The sequence below is a fragment of the Macadamia integrifolia genome, chromosome 10, assembly GCF_013358625.1.
Source record: "Macadamia integrifolia cultivar HAES 741 chromosome 10, SCU_Mint_v3, whole genome shotgun sequence".
NCBI lineage: Eukaryota > Viridiplantae > Streptophyta > Magnoliopsida > Proteales > Proteaceae > Macadamia > Macadamia integrifolia.
In genome coordinates this window covers 17561159-17579038 of record NC_056566.1, presented here as the reverse complement: position 1 = coordinate 17579038, position 17880 = coordinate 17561159, and the positions used below count along the sequence as shown (strand labels likewise).

The 17880-nt window shown below is 39.0% G+C and overlaps 1 protein-coding gene across 1 annotated transcript; it reads right to left on the bottom strand.

Moving 5' to 3' along the window:
• Positions 1-7394: 7394 nt before the first annotated feature.
• Positions 7395-9734, bottom strand: LOC122091347 (cytochrome P450 71B37-like). The gene is made up of 2 exons (XM_042661226.1): positions 8810-9734; positions 7395-8438 (listed from the first exon to the last, which is right to left on the bottom strand). Exons 1-2 carry the CDS (start codon positions 9692-9694, stop codon positions 7818-7820), a joined length of 1506 nt encoding a protein of 501 aa, XP_042517160.1. The 5' UTR covers positions 9695-9734; the 3' UTR covers positions 7395-7817.
• Between the last annotated feature and the right edge of the window lie 8146 nt (positions 9735-17880).

Sequence of the window (17880 nt, the reverse complement as noted above, 5' to 3'; positions counted from 1 at the left end):
ACTTGCTTCAGCCAAAATTCACATTTGCTAAATTTGGCATATAACTGTTGTTCCCTTAATCTCTGTAACACCATTCTCAGGTGTTTTGCATGTTCTTCTTCCGACTTCAAGTAAATCAAGATGTCGTCAATGAAAATGATGACCCACTTATTGAGGACATCATGAAATACCCCGATTCATTAAATCCATAAAAGTAGCTGGTGCATTGGTTAGCCCGAAAGATAGCACTAAGAATTCATAATGACCATATCAGGTTCTAAAAGCTATCTTTGGTATCTCACTACTCTTAATTTTGAGTTGGTAGTAACACGATCTAAGATCAATCTTTGAAAACACTGTAGCACCTTGCAATTGATCAAATAGGTCATCGATGTGCGGCAATGGATACTGGTTCTTAATGGTCAACTTGTTCAGTTCCCAGTAATCGATGCACATACGCAGACTACCATCCTTCTTCTTGACAAATAAGACTAGTGTGCCCCAAGGTGACACACTTGGGCGTATAAACTCATTTTTCAAAAAATCTTGCAACTGGGTTTGTAGCTATTTTAATTCAGCTGGTGTCATTCTGTATGGAGCTTTAAACACTGGGGCAACTCCAGGAGTTAAGTCAATGGTAAACTCCAGCTCTTTGTTAGGCTATAGCTAGGTTAGATCATCTAGAAAGACATCGGGGAATTCCTTGACCACTTCCAATTCCTCTAACGGAGTAACCTTTGCATCCACATCTAGTATTGATGAAAGGTAGCCTGGACATCCATCTTCTAATAACTTCACCGCCTGCAGTGCAGAGATGATGGTCTTTCTAGGTTGCCTTGACCTTTCAGCTTGATACATAAGTTCTTCTCCATTATCATCCAACATCTTGACTTGTTTCTTGACACACATCACATTCGCTCGATGAGCTGACAAACAATCCATGCCCAGAATGACGTCAAAATTGTGTATATTGAACTTGATAAGCTGTGCATCTAGTTTATTTTCATTAATTCCAATTGAACATGGCCCACACACTTCTTTCAACTGTTCTACCTTGTTGGTAGGCATGCTAACAACTAGTTTGCATTTTAAAGTCTTAGATGGCAGATCGAGCTTTCTAGAAAATCGCTTCAACACAAATGAATGCGACCCCCCAGAATTGAATAAGACATATGCAGGTATACCTGATACAGATAAGACACGTAGCATTGTACTACATATAAGTATAATAGGTTACTCAAATTTTAATCATAAGGTATTTTAATTAAAGTGTACCTGCTACTACTTCAGTACTGGCTTCAACCTCCTCAGCTGTTAGGGCATACATCCTTCCCTGAGGCTGGTTTCCCTAAGTCACTACAGTTCTATGAACAGGGGGCCGATTAGATGGAGCCACTGCTGAGTACTGGCAATCCTTGGCGAAGTGCCTGTACGAATGATAATTAAAACATCGGCTTGGTAATGTCTGAACAGGAGCAGGAGCTCTGTGTATTGTTCCTGGTGCAGCTGAAGGACAAGGGGGTCTCGGAGTAGTAGGCACCACACTAGTATTAGGGTAGAAAGATGTAGTGCCCGGTCCACTAGTCGATCAGGAAGGATAACTCGATGGCCTATAGGTAGGACCATAGGAATATGATCCACGAAAGCTCTTACTCAGGCTACCCAAATTAGGATATGGGTTTGCCCTATTTTATAGTCCTGGTGTAAGGGATGGCTCCCCCTTCTGCTTATTTTCCATTGTCTTGGCTTTTTGCATAATTTGTACATAATCAGTTAATCCAACACCTCCAGCACTGTACCAATAGAGGTTTTCAGCCCCTTCAGAAATTTCTGGGCTTTTTCCTCAGTCGACTTCATATGGCGAGGAGAAAAATAAAATAGGATCTCAAACTGTTGTTGATAATCCAGAATAGTTTTACTTCCTTAGGTTAGTGCCATAAACTCTGCCTCTTTGCAATCCCTGAAGCTCTTTGGATAGTAATTTGACAAGAACAATTCAAAAAATTGTTCTCAAGTAGGCTCAGGGTGAGTTGCCATCAATATAGGCTTGGAAGCTTTCCACTAAGAATCGGCTTCATTTCTAAGTTGCAACCCTACACATATAAGTTTCTATGCCTCTGTGCACTTTACAATATCGAATACTTTCTCTAACTCTTGGATCTATCTATTCGGCTCCAACAGGTCATTACCCAACTTGGTGAAGATAGGTGGCCTATACTTCTTAAAAGACTCCACCACCTTTGCTATAATGGTGGCTGGTGAATGATAAGGTGGAGGTATCATAAATGGCGGAGTGCCATATGGTGGAACCGGAGCTGTACCTCCTGGTTGATCTTGAGGTGTAACCTCAAGCTGTGTTCCTCCAAGTTGTACTCCAACACCTGATCCCACCGGAGGGTCTTGAGGAATAACCCCTTTAGGAGGCTGACCCTGCAGAGTAGGGTTCAAGTATTGTTGCATAGTAGCCATGAAAGTTTGTTGCTATTGAAGCAACCGCTGCTGAAAGGCCCCTTGCGACAGTTGTATTAGTGTCACCACATCACCAGAAGTAATGACATGTGGGGGACCAAAAATTTCGTTCACGGGTGGGTTACCCTGAACATGCTTTGGATCATGTTCCACTTGTGGTGGTGGATGTGAGGATTGCCCACAGGTCAAGGAGCACAGGAAATAGGTGGTCGACCACGAGAGGTACCATGAGCACAACCACTGGATCTGATGCGTATCGTGGTGTTCTATACCTGGATTATTCCAAAATCTAAGCATTGATTGAGGGCCACAACATTTGTATTAGTTGGGTTTCCCAACGATGACTAACTACGCAACGAAACACCCCTATTGGTGTTTAATTGGGGCCCACAAGGTGCGGAACGCAAAAGATTCCAAAACATAGGCCATTCTGGCCTTAAAACCCAAACTAGCGGGCAAGATCGACGAGCAAGGTTAGACAGGGGCCCGCCGGTCTCATCCAAGACCGTTTAAAAGGGGTTTTAAAAACCCTGTTTTCCCACTTTTTCCTTTCTTCTTTCTAACTCCCAGGCTAGGGTGATATAAGGGTCCGTTCCAACTCTTCAACCCATGATTCTACTCAACAAATCGCCATTTCAACTCCACTTCATCTCCTCATTCTACAAATAAGTTCTTTTTCTCCCTTTTTCCCTTTGAGAATGATGTTTTCGGTGTTCTTTTGTTATAGAAACTCATAATCTCATCATACACTTCATTTCCTCTATGGAATACTTGTTTTCTTGACAATGTGATGACCCATTTATGCTTTCCATGATTTGTTGGCCTTGATTGACCAATTTATAGATAGAAATTGTTGCCCTAATTTCTCTAGTTTAGGGTTTTTCTTCTCAGTTTTCCTCTTTTCTTGGAAATGTATGGTTTAAACACCATTCTTCACTATCAGTGCATGCACACATTAGTAGGGTAATCATCTCCATTTGCGTGTGCATATGTTTTCTCTCTTTTGATATACATAACCCCATTTATGATCAAATCCTTGGAAATTTTGGGGGTTTTTCGTCATTTCTTACTTTTCTCTTATGAATGACAATATCCTTATGTCCATCCTCTATCAATGGCTTGTGAAATAGTTTTGAATAACTTCATTTTAGGAATATAAATTTTCCTTCATGATTGTCTCTCCTTTCTCATGTGTAACTCAATTTTCTTCAATTTATAATGTTTGGGGATCCCATCCCTTGTCCTTCCATTTTGTATAACTATTGCCATCATCATGCTTATTATTTCCCATTCAACTACATTTGGAATTAAGTAGGTTCTCACACCCATCCATTTCTTTATCACAAATTTTCATTTCCTTCTAAGTCCATTCTGTTAATTTCATTGCATTTTGGTATTTATCCCTACACTTCGGGGTTTTATTATCTATGTCATTTCTCATAGGGTTCATCTCACCCCCCCTTTATTTTTATACTGCTATCACATTCTTTTCATATCTTTATTCCTTTGTACTTACCACTTCTGTTGTGTTGTCAGGATGTTGTCTAGGAAGAGCAAAGAAGCTGCCTCCTCCTCTAAAAGGAGGAAGACCACCACTTCCCGGGGGAGGAATGCTACCCCTAGTTCTTCTTCATCACGGGCTCGGCCCGTAAGGAACCTCTCTTTTGGTCCTACAAACTATGTCAAGAGCTTGTTCCATAGTACTGAGGCAGCTGTTGCCTGGTCTACATTTTCCAAGCGGCCGGTCATAATGAAAAAGACAGTAGTGACTGAGGACTTCGTAGATTATCAGATGTTGGAGAGATTCACGACCTTGGATTGGGAACCCATACTCTACCCTGACAGCCCATGCCATGAGGACCATGTCCAACACTTCTACTGCAACCTGGAGGCTTCCTTTAGGGATGGGTAGTACTCTCTCACTAGTCTGGTGAAGGGAGTAGACATTGTTCTGATGGTGGATTTGTTAGCAGCCATCTTGGGTTTATCAATTGAGGGTGCCCATTTTTATAATCCTCTAAGGATCAAGGCTGTGGGTCCGGGTTTGCGCGTTAAGATGCAGGAGGTCATCTTTGAGACCATATGTATACATAAGGAGAGTCCATTGTCTAAGACTACCTATAATGTAGCCGCCCGAGTTTTTGCACGCCTAGCCCAGTTCAATCTGCTTCCTAGAGCAGGTCACAGGAACCAGGTAAGCTTCATTACAGCTTACCTTACATACTGCATCTCTGTGGCCCTGGAAGAGGGTGCTTCCCGCCTTTGCCTCCCCTATGTCATGAAGACAATGGAGTACCATATGGTTCATCCTAATGATTTTGGTTTTCCCTATGGGAGGTCACTCACCAAGGTCTTTGAGTACTTCCAAGTGGATTTGGTGGAAGAAGATAGGAAGTATCCTGGGGATAAGTTTACTAGAGATAATCTAAAGAGGATGGGGTTGTCGTTGCCAATGCCAATGGGGGCTCCACAGGAGGCTGATGAGTATGTCCTTGCCCACCGCTCAACCCAGGGACTTTGCCTGGATCGACGTGCCAGGTTGCCCACCAGTCTTGCTCATTGGTTGAGCCAACAACCTACCTAGGACAGGCGATCACTGGATTGGTGGGTTCGACCATTTCCAGGGTACCCACCATTCAAAACTAGGATTTTGCTGTTCTCTCCCATTCTGCATCCCACCTTGGGGAAACCACCATGGGTCGATTCAACTGTATTTTTCACAAATCAAAGGCTCCAAATCATAATTCCAACCTAAATCTAAGGTCGATCCAAAGTCTTAAGAGTGGATCTTACCTCTTTGCTCAAGAATCACCTCAGAACCCCAAATCTTCTCTTTAGCTCAAGAGATTAACAATGCTTCACAAATCTTATAAGTCTTCCTCTAAATCCTTTATAAACAACATGTAGGACCTTTATTAAACCTTAGATTCACATTCTCAAGAGATAATAACAAGATCCAAAGGATTGCTACCCAAATCGAAGGGTTTCACCTAGAGTTTCATAAGGGATTAAGAAATGTGGACTTTGCTCACTCAAATCGTAGATCTCGAGATGAAGATTGTTAATCCAGTGTCGGATTCAAGAGATCTGACTCTGGCAACGCACAATGATCATCTCCTTCCCCATTTTCTTCTTCCTTCCTCTCTCCTCTTTCTTTTTTTTTTCTCTCTCTTCTTTACTTTTCTCACCCACCATGTAAAACAATAAATGAGGTGAAAGAAAGGTAATAAATGCTATTTATAGTGGGGTCAAAATATCTAATGACTAGAGTGGTTAGTCATATTGGTGGGTCTGACCCACCTATGAGCAGCCACCAATCGGCTAGAACTTACCTAAACATTGGGATTTTTGATGGGGCTCAGCCCCAACACATATTTCACTCCTGGTAATTGATTAATATGCGTACTTGACATAAAATATAGCTTCATACCTTTATTGTGCATATATGACCTCATGATACGTGCAAGTGGGGTGTTGGTTGACCTATCTGCTTAGCTCTTCTCTACGTTAAATTGTAAAATTTTAACAAACTCAGAGGGGGAGGGGGTTCTATGTTTACCTTTACCTAACCCTTCATGGGATATTAGTCTTTCCGGCAATCGATTCTTCCCGCCACTATAGTTTACTAGCGTTTTCAAAACCTTAGTCTTTTACCTCACTCTCAAACAAGGGAAACTGATGAGCTTTAACAGGTTTTTATTTATTTATTTTATTATTATTTTGTTCCTTATGAAACTTTAATGGTGATTTCACGCCATGGCTTTTTGAAGCTTGTAATTATGAATCCATTGTAATGAAGAGTCCATGTTTAATACACTTTATCATAGTAAAGCTATGTAAAAGAACCATTGGCTGAGAACAAGCATGGTCCTCTTAGTCACGTTAACACGGCCAGTAGGAGCAAATCAATTGTTACCAAGAACAGACTCCTCGATGGCTGAGATCAGTGGGGTGACCCTTCACCAGCCTACCTTTGATGCTCAGTATCATAACATCAACATGGTTTTTAAGGTTTTAATGAGCTGAAGGAAATTGGATCCTCTGCATGTATGTTCACCTGGATGTACACATGAGGATTCTAGACCTGTCCCGTTTTCTACCATTAAAAGGGTGAAGAGGGTTATATGTGTAAGCAAAAGGTGTAGGTATTAGATCCTCACATATACATCCAGGTGAACATATGTGTAAAGAATTCATTCTCAGCTTGTCACCTGTCTTCTTATTTTGAATCATGGGTGGGTCGATTAGATACAAGTTTGAGTTTGACACATGCAACTAATCATATTCCCATGAATGAATAATGCTAATTGAGTCTCTATTAGAGCAAATAGACATGTTCTCAAGGATTAATCATCCTGTTATCTGTATTCCTTTTTGGATGGGTTAAAACATTAGCTAATCCAAGGGAAGAAAAGGGGAAATTATCAAATAATAGAATGAACAAAACCAACCTATATCAACACCTTGTGAAGTAGATAATGTGAATTAGGTAAAACAAATATTAAAAATGAATATCCCAATTTTTTCCAATTTTTTTATTAAATTAAATAAATGAATCCTTCAAATCAATCCGAATCCAAAATCCTTTTTTAGACCAACTTTTAATTAATAAATCGAATTATTCCAAAATATTTATTAATTATGAGAATGCGTGATTTCATTATCTACCAAATTATAAAATATCTTGATCACTTTTGTTGAAGTTATACACCTAGTATCATCAATCATCTAAATCCTGATCAAAATTGATCTATTTGATTGTGCAAAATCATTTAAATTAAAAAATTTGGGTCGAATATATTGTATAAGTTGAGAATGAGATGAAGAACTAATAGCTCCAACAAACTTGCAACGGTAAAATTAAAAGTTCCTGCATATTGTAAAAGAAAAAAACCACCAAAAATCCCGTGTACCGATGACCACTTAAAATATATCAGACTGCAATCTAAAGGCTATGTAAAAGTTATCTTTATTCTGCAATCATTTGAATAAAATATACAAATTAGGCACACAGATATGGCAAGCCTCAAGCTCAAAGTGTTAAAGCATGGATAAGGATGAGAGAATTTAAAATATATAATCATTCAATAGGCCATTATTATTTATGGAAAAGGTGTGGCTAAGCAAGCAAGATATCTTACACTCATATTTTTTTTTTATTATTTTTTTCACTTATAAAATAGGTAAGAGATTAGGTATGCTGTCTTCTTTCTTGGAGCTAGCGGTTCAACTTATAGAAACACTGGGATGGAAAGAGCACATGGAACTTTTTCAAGGCAAAGAAGATAGAGATAGACATAGACGTTGGTATACCGACGGGACAGTGGCCATGCAAATAGGTTTCGAGAGCCACTTGCCATAGGCACTACTCAAGCTGTTTTGCATTCATAGGGAATGGGCACCAAAATGAGAGGTGTTTTCTTGTTGACAGAGAGATTGAAGGACTCCTCCATGTTGATGTCTTCAACTGTCATCCCACTGGGCAGTTTCCAATCAAAGCTATACAAAAGATTTGCTAGTATGGGTTCAACAATTGCTAGTCCCATAGTAATTCCAGGACAAATCCTTCGACCAGATGAGAATGGAAAATACTCGTAGCTTCGCCCATTCAAATCAATTGGATTGTCTATGAATCTCTCTGGGATGTATTCATCTGGGTTCTTCCAATATCTTGGATCCCTCTGGACTGCAAAAACATTAACATGGATTCTTGTTTTGTTGGGAATGTCATAACCATCTAACTTACAATCACTCATGGTTTCTCTAGCAAACAATAGAGGGGAAGGTGGGTGCAACCTCAAGCTCTCCTTCAATGTAGCTCTAAAGAAATGAAGGCTTTCGATATCACTTTCATCGACTTTCCCTTTATTTCCAACATAGCTTCTGATTTCAGCCTGCACCATTTTCATCACTCTTGGGTGCCTTGCAAGTTCTGTCATTGCCCACACCATGCTAAGACCACCTGTGTCCACTGAAGCAAGCAATATATCCTGGATCATACATAAATAACAATATTTAAGAACAACCCAAATCAAGATTTAGCTCATAAATTAGAGATTGAAAGAAATGAGAGTGGCTGGAGAAAAAAAAAAAATTCTTTTTGATGGGTAATATATTCATAGTTTATGTGCATCCCTTATGGATGGAGCTTGACACATTTTCAAAATCCGTGGATCGAAATTGAGTCAAATTAGGCAGAGAGTCAGTCAAGCTGTTAATCTTTCATTTCAAAAGCTCAAAAATAATAACCATGTTTGATGCATCAAAATATAAGGTGGGTAAGAAACAAATATCAAAGGGTTGATACCCCATGAAGAGTAGAACAAGTAGAGAAAGATTATTGAGTATTTGAGGGACTTGCCTTGAGTACTCCCTTGATATGGTCTTTGGTGATGGGAACTCTACTGGACTGATCTCTTTGTAGTCGGAGCAAGACATCTATGATGTCTTCACGATCAGGCTTCGGCCTATTAGAATCAAGGTGATACTCAATAACTTTCTCAAAGAACTTATCCATATTATGGAGAGCCCTATCAATCCTTGCAGTGTATCCTGTGAGCATGTTAATGATCCACCCAAAAGTGGGAAAGAAATCCTCTCTAGAAAAGTTGTTCAAGCAGAGCAGGACCTCACCAACAGCTTCAGTGAGCTTACCATTATCAAGGTCTTTTCCTTTATAAACCTTTCCAAAAGCAGTTCTGCTTATCACTTTATTTGTGATAGAGGCTAACTTCTCAGAGAGGTCAACAGGAGCTGGAGAAACCTTGGTAATGGAATCAACCATAAGAGCAATCTCTTCTTCCCTAACAAACATATAAGACTGAACAGCCTTAGGAGAAAGAAGCTCAAGAGCACAAATCTTGCGAATCTCTCTCCACCACTCTCCATAGGGAGTGAAAGAGATATCCTTGAAATTGTAGGAAATCTTTCTAGGGCCTTGAAGGGGAGGTCTACTACACATGTTGGCATCTTGGTTCTTTAAGACTTCTTTTGCCATTTCAGGGGTAGTGACGAAAACCACAGGAGTCCTACCAAAGTGGAGAACCATGACCTGACCATATTTCTTAGAAAGCTGGGCTACAGTGCGGTGAGGAAGTGAACCAATTTGGTGCAAGTTGCCTATGATGGGAAGGCCAGGTGGGGAAGGAGGAAGCTTGAATCCCTTCCCATTTTTCTTCTTTCCTTTGAGAAGTAGGAAAGATAGGAGAGGAAGGAAGAAGAGAACGAGAATTGAAAGCAATGCCATTAATGGGTATGTTTGGATGGAAAGAAACGGATAGAAGAGAAAAGGCACCCTAGAGCTTATGCTTCTATGTTCAGCCTTCCTCCTTTTATAGGCTTATTGCTCCCTCCTCCTTCCCAGGCAAGGTTCGGAATCTCCTGATCAGTCTCTGAATCGGTCTGAAACATAGATTTAGATCTCGGTATTGGTATCGAAGAGGATCGGCGGGTATCGATGACTTTTGCCCCCTACTTTTTATAACAATACATTTTTGTTTTATTTTATTGTTTTACCTCTGAAACGATACGGATAATCGATCCAGATCGATGAAGAATCGAGAATCGATCTCAGCCCATACCGATATGATACAGCGGATCCAATACCCATTTTTTAAACCATGGTCTCAACGGATACTGATCAGGTACCTATCCGAATCTTTGGATCAGATTAGATCGGGATTTACCTCTGATTTTTTAGAAAAAAAAATTTTTATTACCTTTTTACCTTTGGATCATACTTAGTGGGTCATTATCAGATCAATGAAGATATGGGATTGGTCTCGATCAATACCAATCCAATATCGGATAATTTCACCTATCTTGGTCTGATTATTTTGAAACCATGTTCTGAGGTGGGGTTTTTTAGTCTTAACACAGTAAGTCCACTCTCCCGCATTGTTATACTTCATGGACATGTCTTTCAATTGTTGGATGAGGTGAAGGGCATAAGTGTAATTACACATCTCTTCACTACTTGTGTCGAATAATGACACATATCTCTGTATACGTATACATTCATGCATAAAAGCTTTTGTCAATACAAACTCATCATTAATGTTATAATTCCTACAAAAAAAAAATCATTAATGTTAATAATTAATTGGGCACAAATTGTAGCTAAACTGCATGACCTTGCATCAGCATGGGGCCAAAGAGATTACATATAGGACATCAACATGAATGAAAATTTTGATTTCACAGAGGGTGAGATGATGTGCCCTTGTGTCCGGGGCAAGAACCACGTGACAAAACCCTATTTTTTCTTTAATTTTTTTATAATTTTCTGTACTTTTTTTCCCTTTATTTATTTATTTATTTTTGGTAAAGATGCTGAGGCAAAGGAAATAGCAAAAGAAACAACATGGTGCCTATGAACTAAATGGAGGTGAATGGCAATGTAGCTTCGACATTAGCATAGGGGCCAACGGGTGTACCTGTGGAAGCATCAACATGGGTGAAATTTTCAATTTATGCAAAAGATGGGACCATCATTTCATCTCACTTGTTATCTAAGCATAAAAATTAGGGTAATTTACAACGCCACCCTTGGAGAATGCCACTATTATACGAACACCCCCTCTGTTCCACCAAATTAGACTCAAACCCCCTACCGTCAGTCACTGTTAAGGAATATAACTTATATGCCGATGTCAGCTACTATATTTTATTTTAAATACCAAAATTCCCTTACTAAATGTGAACTACCTAAAATACCCATATAATAAAGTTCCACCCCCAAATCGATAGTTATTATACCTTTCTCCCAAACGATTGTCAAATATCACGGCGGTAGCGGTAGCGGCAGTGGCATCGTCATCGGTGACCAACAAGAACTCACGACAACTAGCAGCGACTCTCTGCCATTAGAGCCAAACACAGAACCAAACCGAAGACAAATACTGAAGAATAGGAAATGGAAAATATGCCTTTTCCATGAAGAGCAGGCTACTTTCCCAGCAAGTATGCTCACATGAGAAAACTGCATACAAGGAAAAGCTCACATCTCTCATTCTGCAACTCCAATGACACTGGTTCAGAGTCTTCACCACCTGAAGGAGATCTGAAAAAGTAAGAATTGTTGGCCAAAATTGCTATGCTTCAAACCCAGAAGGTCCGACTCACCAACTATCTAGATGAGTGGTCTGCTTACCTAACCCAATTTGCCGAAGATGCTAATGCTCAGTTTGATGAGATTGGAGAAAATGCGCTCAAAGATCTTGATGAAGTGGGGGCCAAGGTCTGTTTCTCTTCTTTTTCTAACAACATTTGTTTCTCTTCCTTTTGATTGATGAGTTGGTCTTTCATTTGTGATTAGCAGATAATGGAGAATCTAGAGAGCTGGGTGTAGGCCTTTGAGGAAAGTGCAAAATTGGGAAAATGATTGTTCTTCAAGAACTTGAGGAAGAGGGCACCTACAGAGCAAGCCGAAGCTAAAGAGGAAATTGAGAAGATTAAAGAAATTAATAAAGAAATGCCAAGATAAAAAATTAGGAGGAACATTTTAATTGGCTTGCTCAACATTGGGATTGCCAATGCCTTGATCTTGCGACGGCCGGCGGCAAGTGGCGACGGAAGTCTGCACCGTATCTTCTTGCGCAGGAAACCTTGAACTACATAGTGAAGGTGAGTGGAGGCTAGAGGTAATGAAGGACTTGGGTAAAATATGAAGTAGTCTTGTGTTTTAGTCAAAAGGGTACAAGTGTCATTTTAACGTTTCACTTAACAAAGACTGACGACAGGGGGTCCGAGTCTAATTTGGTAAAAGAGAGGGGGTGTCCTTCTAATATTGACATTCTCCAAGGGTGGTGCTGTAAATTACCCTAAAAATTAAGCTTCCTTTCAAACTTCTTTTTCTCAATAAAAAAATTATAATAAATGACAGCAACTCAAGAAACATGATTAATATGTGAGAGAGTAAGTTTCACCAAAAAACAGGTGAGAGATTAACAATTTAATAATCGATATCAATCATCTCCAGCATGAATATTAATACCAATGTGAATTGTCCACAACAGATCATTTTACTTTTAGCCCTCAAGATTTTGATTTTGACTTTTTTTTCCCCTATCTTGTCATACCTGATTTTTATATCATGAGGAAATTACACTCCCCTCCCCTGTATGTTTCTAGTATTATAGTATCTCCCCTGAAAAATTTGAAATGACACTAACCTCCCCTGTATATTATAAATTCTATCAACCGTACCTTGGCCGTGAGTGAGGAAATGTTAATTGTTTTACAATATTTCTAAAAACCCCAAAATACCCCCAACTCATTACCGTCTTCTTCCTTGAGAAGAACGATGGTTTTTCATTCGGCTTCTTCTTTCCTCCTCCATACCTGATCTTCTGAAACTGAAATCGAAGATGAACATCTCCAAAGTTTTAGCGTTCGACAGTGGTTCTTATAGTTCGCGATCGAAGGCATAAATCTCGTTGAAGATTAGAGCTATTAATCGGAGTCTAAGGTTAGTGTAATATCGCAGATTTGGGAAAGTTAGGGTTTCGGGAAAAATTTAATCAAACACAGTCGGGACTTAGTTTTGGCATTCGACGGTGATTCTTCAAGCATTTTATGCAGATTTGTTCTTCAATTTAGTTAGATCGACAATGAGATGGATGTACAATCCTCCAGTATCTTATTTATGTTTAGTGTTAAAGTTACCAGTGGACACTTGAAACTTTTTTTTTTTTTTTTTTGTGTGTGCACAGAAGTTGTTTCATCTCCATTAAATTGGTTGGATCTTGAGATTTTGGCTATAGAAACTGTTAGCGGAGATTACTGGGTGATCTTTAAATTATTATTTCCAGTCGTACCAATCCTTATTCCAGTATGGTAGCATCGGGTCCCAAAGCTTTCATGGTGGTCTCATTCATTGAGGCCTTTAAAATTGCTTTGAACCTCTATCAGTTCTAAAGCCGTTGTGTCCTTGCATAGAGCTGCATTTGTGCTGCACCCCAATTAATTCGATGCCTTTTTGCTAATTGGTTGTTAGGTTGATGATGTTTATCCCTTTTCGCTAACCCTATGGTTTCATGAGGCTGTGATTTTTAAGCATATGGTAGTTGATTGAAATCACTTCATTCTACTTTAAGCATATGATAGTTGATTGAAATCACTTCTGATTTTGGAGTGGGTGGTAAATTGGTTTGTTGAAGTTGGTAGATTTGGTTGAGATGGAGATGAAAAGGATGTCTGCGCCTTCCTCTGATTTTGGAGTGGGTGGTAATTGGTTTGTTGAAGTTGGTAGATTTAATTGAGATGGAGATGAAATGGATAAGGCTATAGGACATGAGTTTATTCATTGGCTTTGTTTCTCTGTATAGTATCTGAATGAATCCAGTAGCAATGGAGTGCTATGTATCCTCTATCTACATGTGCTATCATTCTAAATTTCATCAGAGGCCTCTTGTCTCTAGCCTAACTGCACTGATAATGTTTCACTTGAGCAGTGCTTTACTACGGTATCCAGAAATCTTGTATTTTATTATTATTCATGCAACATCTTGTCTTGGGTAGGAATCTTGTATATGCTTTTAATAGGCCTACATGCTAATTTGTATGTAACAATTACTTGAAACCTGTTGGTACTTTAAACTATTAAGAGTCATCTGGAAGGACAACTTTGGCAATTCCAAAATGCTGACATTCTTATGGGGTATATATTATAGTATGTTATGATTGTTCCTGATTGGATTTGTCTGTGCTTATAAGATATATGTCTTAGTTTCTTAACACTTTAGAATGGTTGTATATACTTGATTCCTTGTTTTAAATCCTTGGAAGGGTTGTATGTACTTTGCTTCAAATCCTTGGAATGGTTGGATGGACTTTGTTTCAAATCCTTGGAATGGTTGTATGGACTTAGTATGGACTAATTTCCATTGAAATCCTTGATGTATTTGTGTTTATTTTTTTCATCAGAAATCATTCATCATTCAATGGAAATTAGAGTTATCATATATTATCATTACAACTTGAATACGTCTGCACCTACCCCAGTTGTTCCAGATGAGTATTGTTATCGGGACATGGTGATCGATATTTACAACATAGTTATTAGACATGTACCAGTAGGACATACTGTCACATTTAAAGTGAAGTGCATACTTCCTTCCAACCAACAGATGGAAGTGAATGAGGATGCAAGTGTACTGGACATGTTTGTATTGCATCAGAATGCTGAATGCATAAATTTGTATGTATACGATCTTCACTGGGATTCCAATGCAAGCAACCTATACACGGTAAATGGTTTTCCTAGTGGACTAGTCAAGCGGGAGACTACTAGTAGGCATGTCCATCAAAGTCAAAGTGGCTTTGGTGATGATGTGATGCAGGATTAGTATGGAAGTGGAATTTATATACTACAAAGTCAAAGTGGTTTTGGAGGTATTGCACAGCAATTTCAGACATCTGGTGGGCATAGGATAAAGCACCAGATAAGAAGAGGTGGTAGTACCCATAGGGCTTCAACCAATGGTGGACATAACAGCAAGAGCAACATGAATGATTCAGTTAGTATTGATGCAACTAATAGTATTGTTGATGGGAATGATGGGAATGATGTGAATGATGTGACTGATGTGAATGATGGCATTATGGCAGTTGGTAAGAGTATTGGCAAGGTCATAGATGGTATTGTTGCTGAACTTTATGTTGGGGATGTTGTGGATGATGTTAGTAACATAGTCAGTAAGAATACCGATGAAATCTTATTCGATGTTTCAAGTTCAAGTGATACTGATTGGAATTCTATGTCCAAAGAGTGATATGATTGATGAAAAGGAGTACAATGATGGGGTTGAGGCTCAAGTTGATGGTCAAGATGATGGAATGGATGGTACAGGAGTTGCATACCAAGATAACATTGAAGCATTATCTGACTATGGTGATGATGATTACTTTACACCATCATATTCACATGGGCAAGTGGTGAGACTAGAGAAAGGGATGTTGTTTGATGATGTGACTCATTTCAGAGCTGTTCTTAAAGACCATGCTGAGAACCAAGAATGAAAAGTCAAGAGTGACTGTTTTGTGTGCAGCACAGGGGTGTACATGGAGGATCCATGCTTCACCTGTAGCAGATGAAGGAGGAATATACCAGATCAAGTCTATATGCAATGAACATTCTTGTGTGAGGAAAAAAAGAAACAAGGATATTACTCCTACTTGGATTGCCCGACACCTTCCTTCAGGATTAAAGGCAAACCTAGATATGGATCCAGATGCAATCCGTTCATATTTCAAGGAAAAATTCCAGGTTGAAGTCCCTTATATGATAGTGTACAGAGCCAAAAAGCATGCAGTTAACTTCAATGAAGGCAGCCATTATAAGTCATTCGCAAAACTACCTAATTATGGAGAAATTGTGCTACAAAGAAACATTGGAAGTCTATTCAAGCTGCAATTCCATTAAGAGTCATAATGTCCAACCCTCCTATTTTCAAAAGATTGTTCATTAGTTTCAAGGCATGCATTGATGGTTTTGTGAAAGGCTGTAGACCATTCATAGGTCTTGATGATTGCCACCTGAAAGGGATGTGTGGAGGGGTACTACTGCCTGCAGTCTCTGTTGATGGCAACAAAGGATTGTTCCCTATGGCATATGGCATTGTGGATGTTGAATGCAAGGAAAGTTGGGTTTTCTTTTTGTCATAGTTATATAGTTGTCTTCACACTGTGGAGGAGAAATTTCCTATTACATTTATGTCGGACAGACAAAAGGTGGGTTACCTTCTACCCTATATAGTTAACTATAGGACACACACCTATTTTTTCTTGTGTACTTAATCTTTTTAATTTGCTAATGTGTAGGGACTGCACCAAGCCATCGATGAAATATTTCCAGGCTATCACCATAGATGCTGCAGTAGACATATGTTCTAAAATTTCAGAAGCAAGTTTCCAGATGTGCTACTTAGAAAGTATTTTTGGTCAGTAGCTATGACTTCAACTGCATTCTTGTTTGAAAATGCAATGTCAAACATAAAAGCAATTAACCAAAATGCATATGATTGGTTGAACAATGTTAAAGCTGAAATGTGGTCTCGACATGCATTTGACTTTTCGTGCAAAAGTGACCATGTCACCAACAACATGGTTGAATGTTTCAATCAGTGGATTGCACCTTTTAGGAGCAAGCCTATCCTACTCATAGTTGATGAGATACGAAAGTTTTTGATGGAGATTATATATAAGAGATATCAGGAGGGTTGCACATACACTGGGATTGTCACACTAAGAATAAAGAAATTGCTGGATTTGATCTAAACACAATCAAGAGGATGTATGGTCCAAGCTACTGGGGTATATGAGTTTGAGGTCACAGATACTGAAGGAAGGCATGTGGTCGATTTGAAAAAACAAACTTGTTGTTGTAAAGAATGGGAAGGTTCTGGATTACCCTGTAAGTATGCTGTTGCATGCATTGTTAGTAAGAGAGAAAACTTAGAGAGTTACTGCCATGAGTACTATAGCATAAAAACATATTCAGCAGCTTATGAGGGTATTATCCATCCTTTACCTGGACTTCAAGAGATAAGTAAAGAACATAGAATTGGTATTGTACAACCTCCACCAATCAAATGACTTCCAGGAAGACTACATTCTCTTAGGAAGAAAGAAACTGATGAAGTCTCATCTGGCCAGCGGAAAAAAGGATCAAGAGTTGCCAAGTGTAACAGATGCAACTAGGAAGGTCACAACAAGAGAAGATGTACAGGACCTCCAGTGAAACAGAAAGCAAAATCTTCCCAGGTTTTCAATGTTCAATTTTCAAGTTTTAATTATTCTGAAATGATTAGTGATCTTATCCATTTGTTGCATTTGACTAATTGTTACTCATGTGTATGTAGAGAACTCAGCAGCCTGGAAGTCAACCTGATACAAGCAATTCTCAAAGAACGACCAGATCACAAGCTTCTTAAATGACCATTGAGTTGAGCATGCAAGCTACGGTTAATGCACAATTGCAAGCTAAGGAAGCCAAAAGAAAAGCAAGGGAACAGAGGAAGAAGGCAACTGCTGGTGGGAGTTGAATGCAACGGAGGGATAAAGTGCAATGAAGACTTTAATTGGATTAGATGATCTAATCTTCGTAGTTTGTACTGTTAATGAAAAATTTTTTATTGGTTGATGGATTTGATGTTTAAGACAGTACTTGGACTAGTCTTTTGGGTTTTGATGTTATTATGGAGTATATGAACTGTGTTTGATTTTTTTGTGGAATGATGTGTGAAACATTTGTGGATATTTGGAATATTTATGGATATGTGGGGTTATATTTACAGGTCATATTTATGGATTATACAGGTTAAGTGATGAAAATCATGCCAAAATTCTACCAAAATGCTGTCAAAATTTCCATTACACAACCTAATTCAGTATAGATCATAGTTCATTCCTTAATAACATCCAACTTTTACA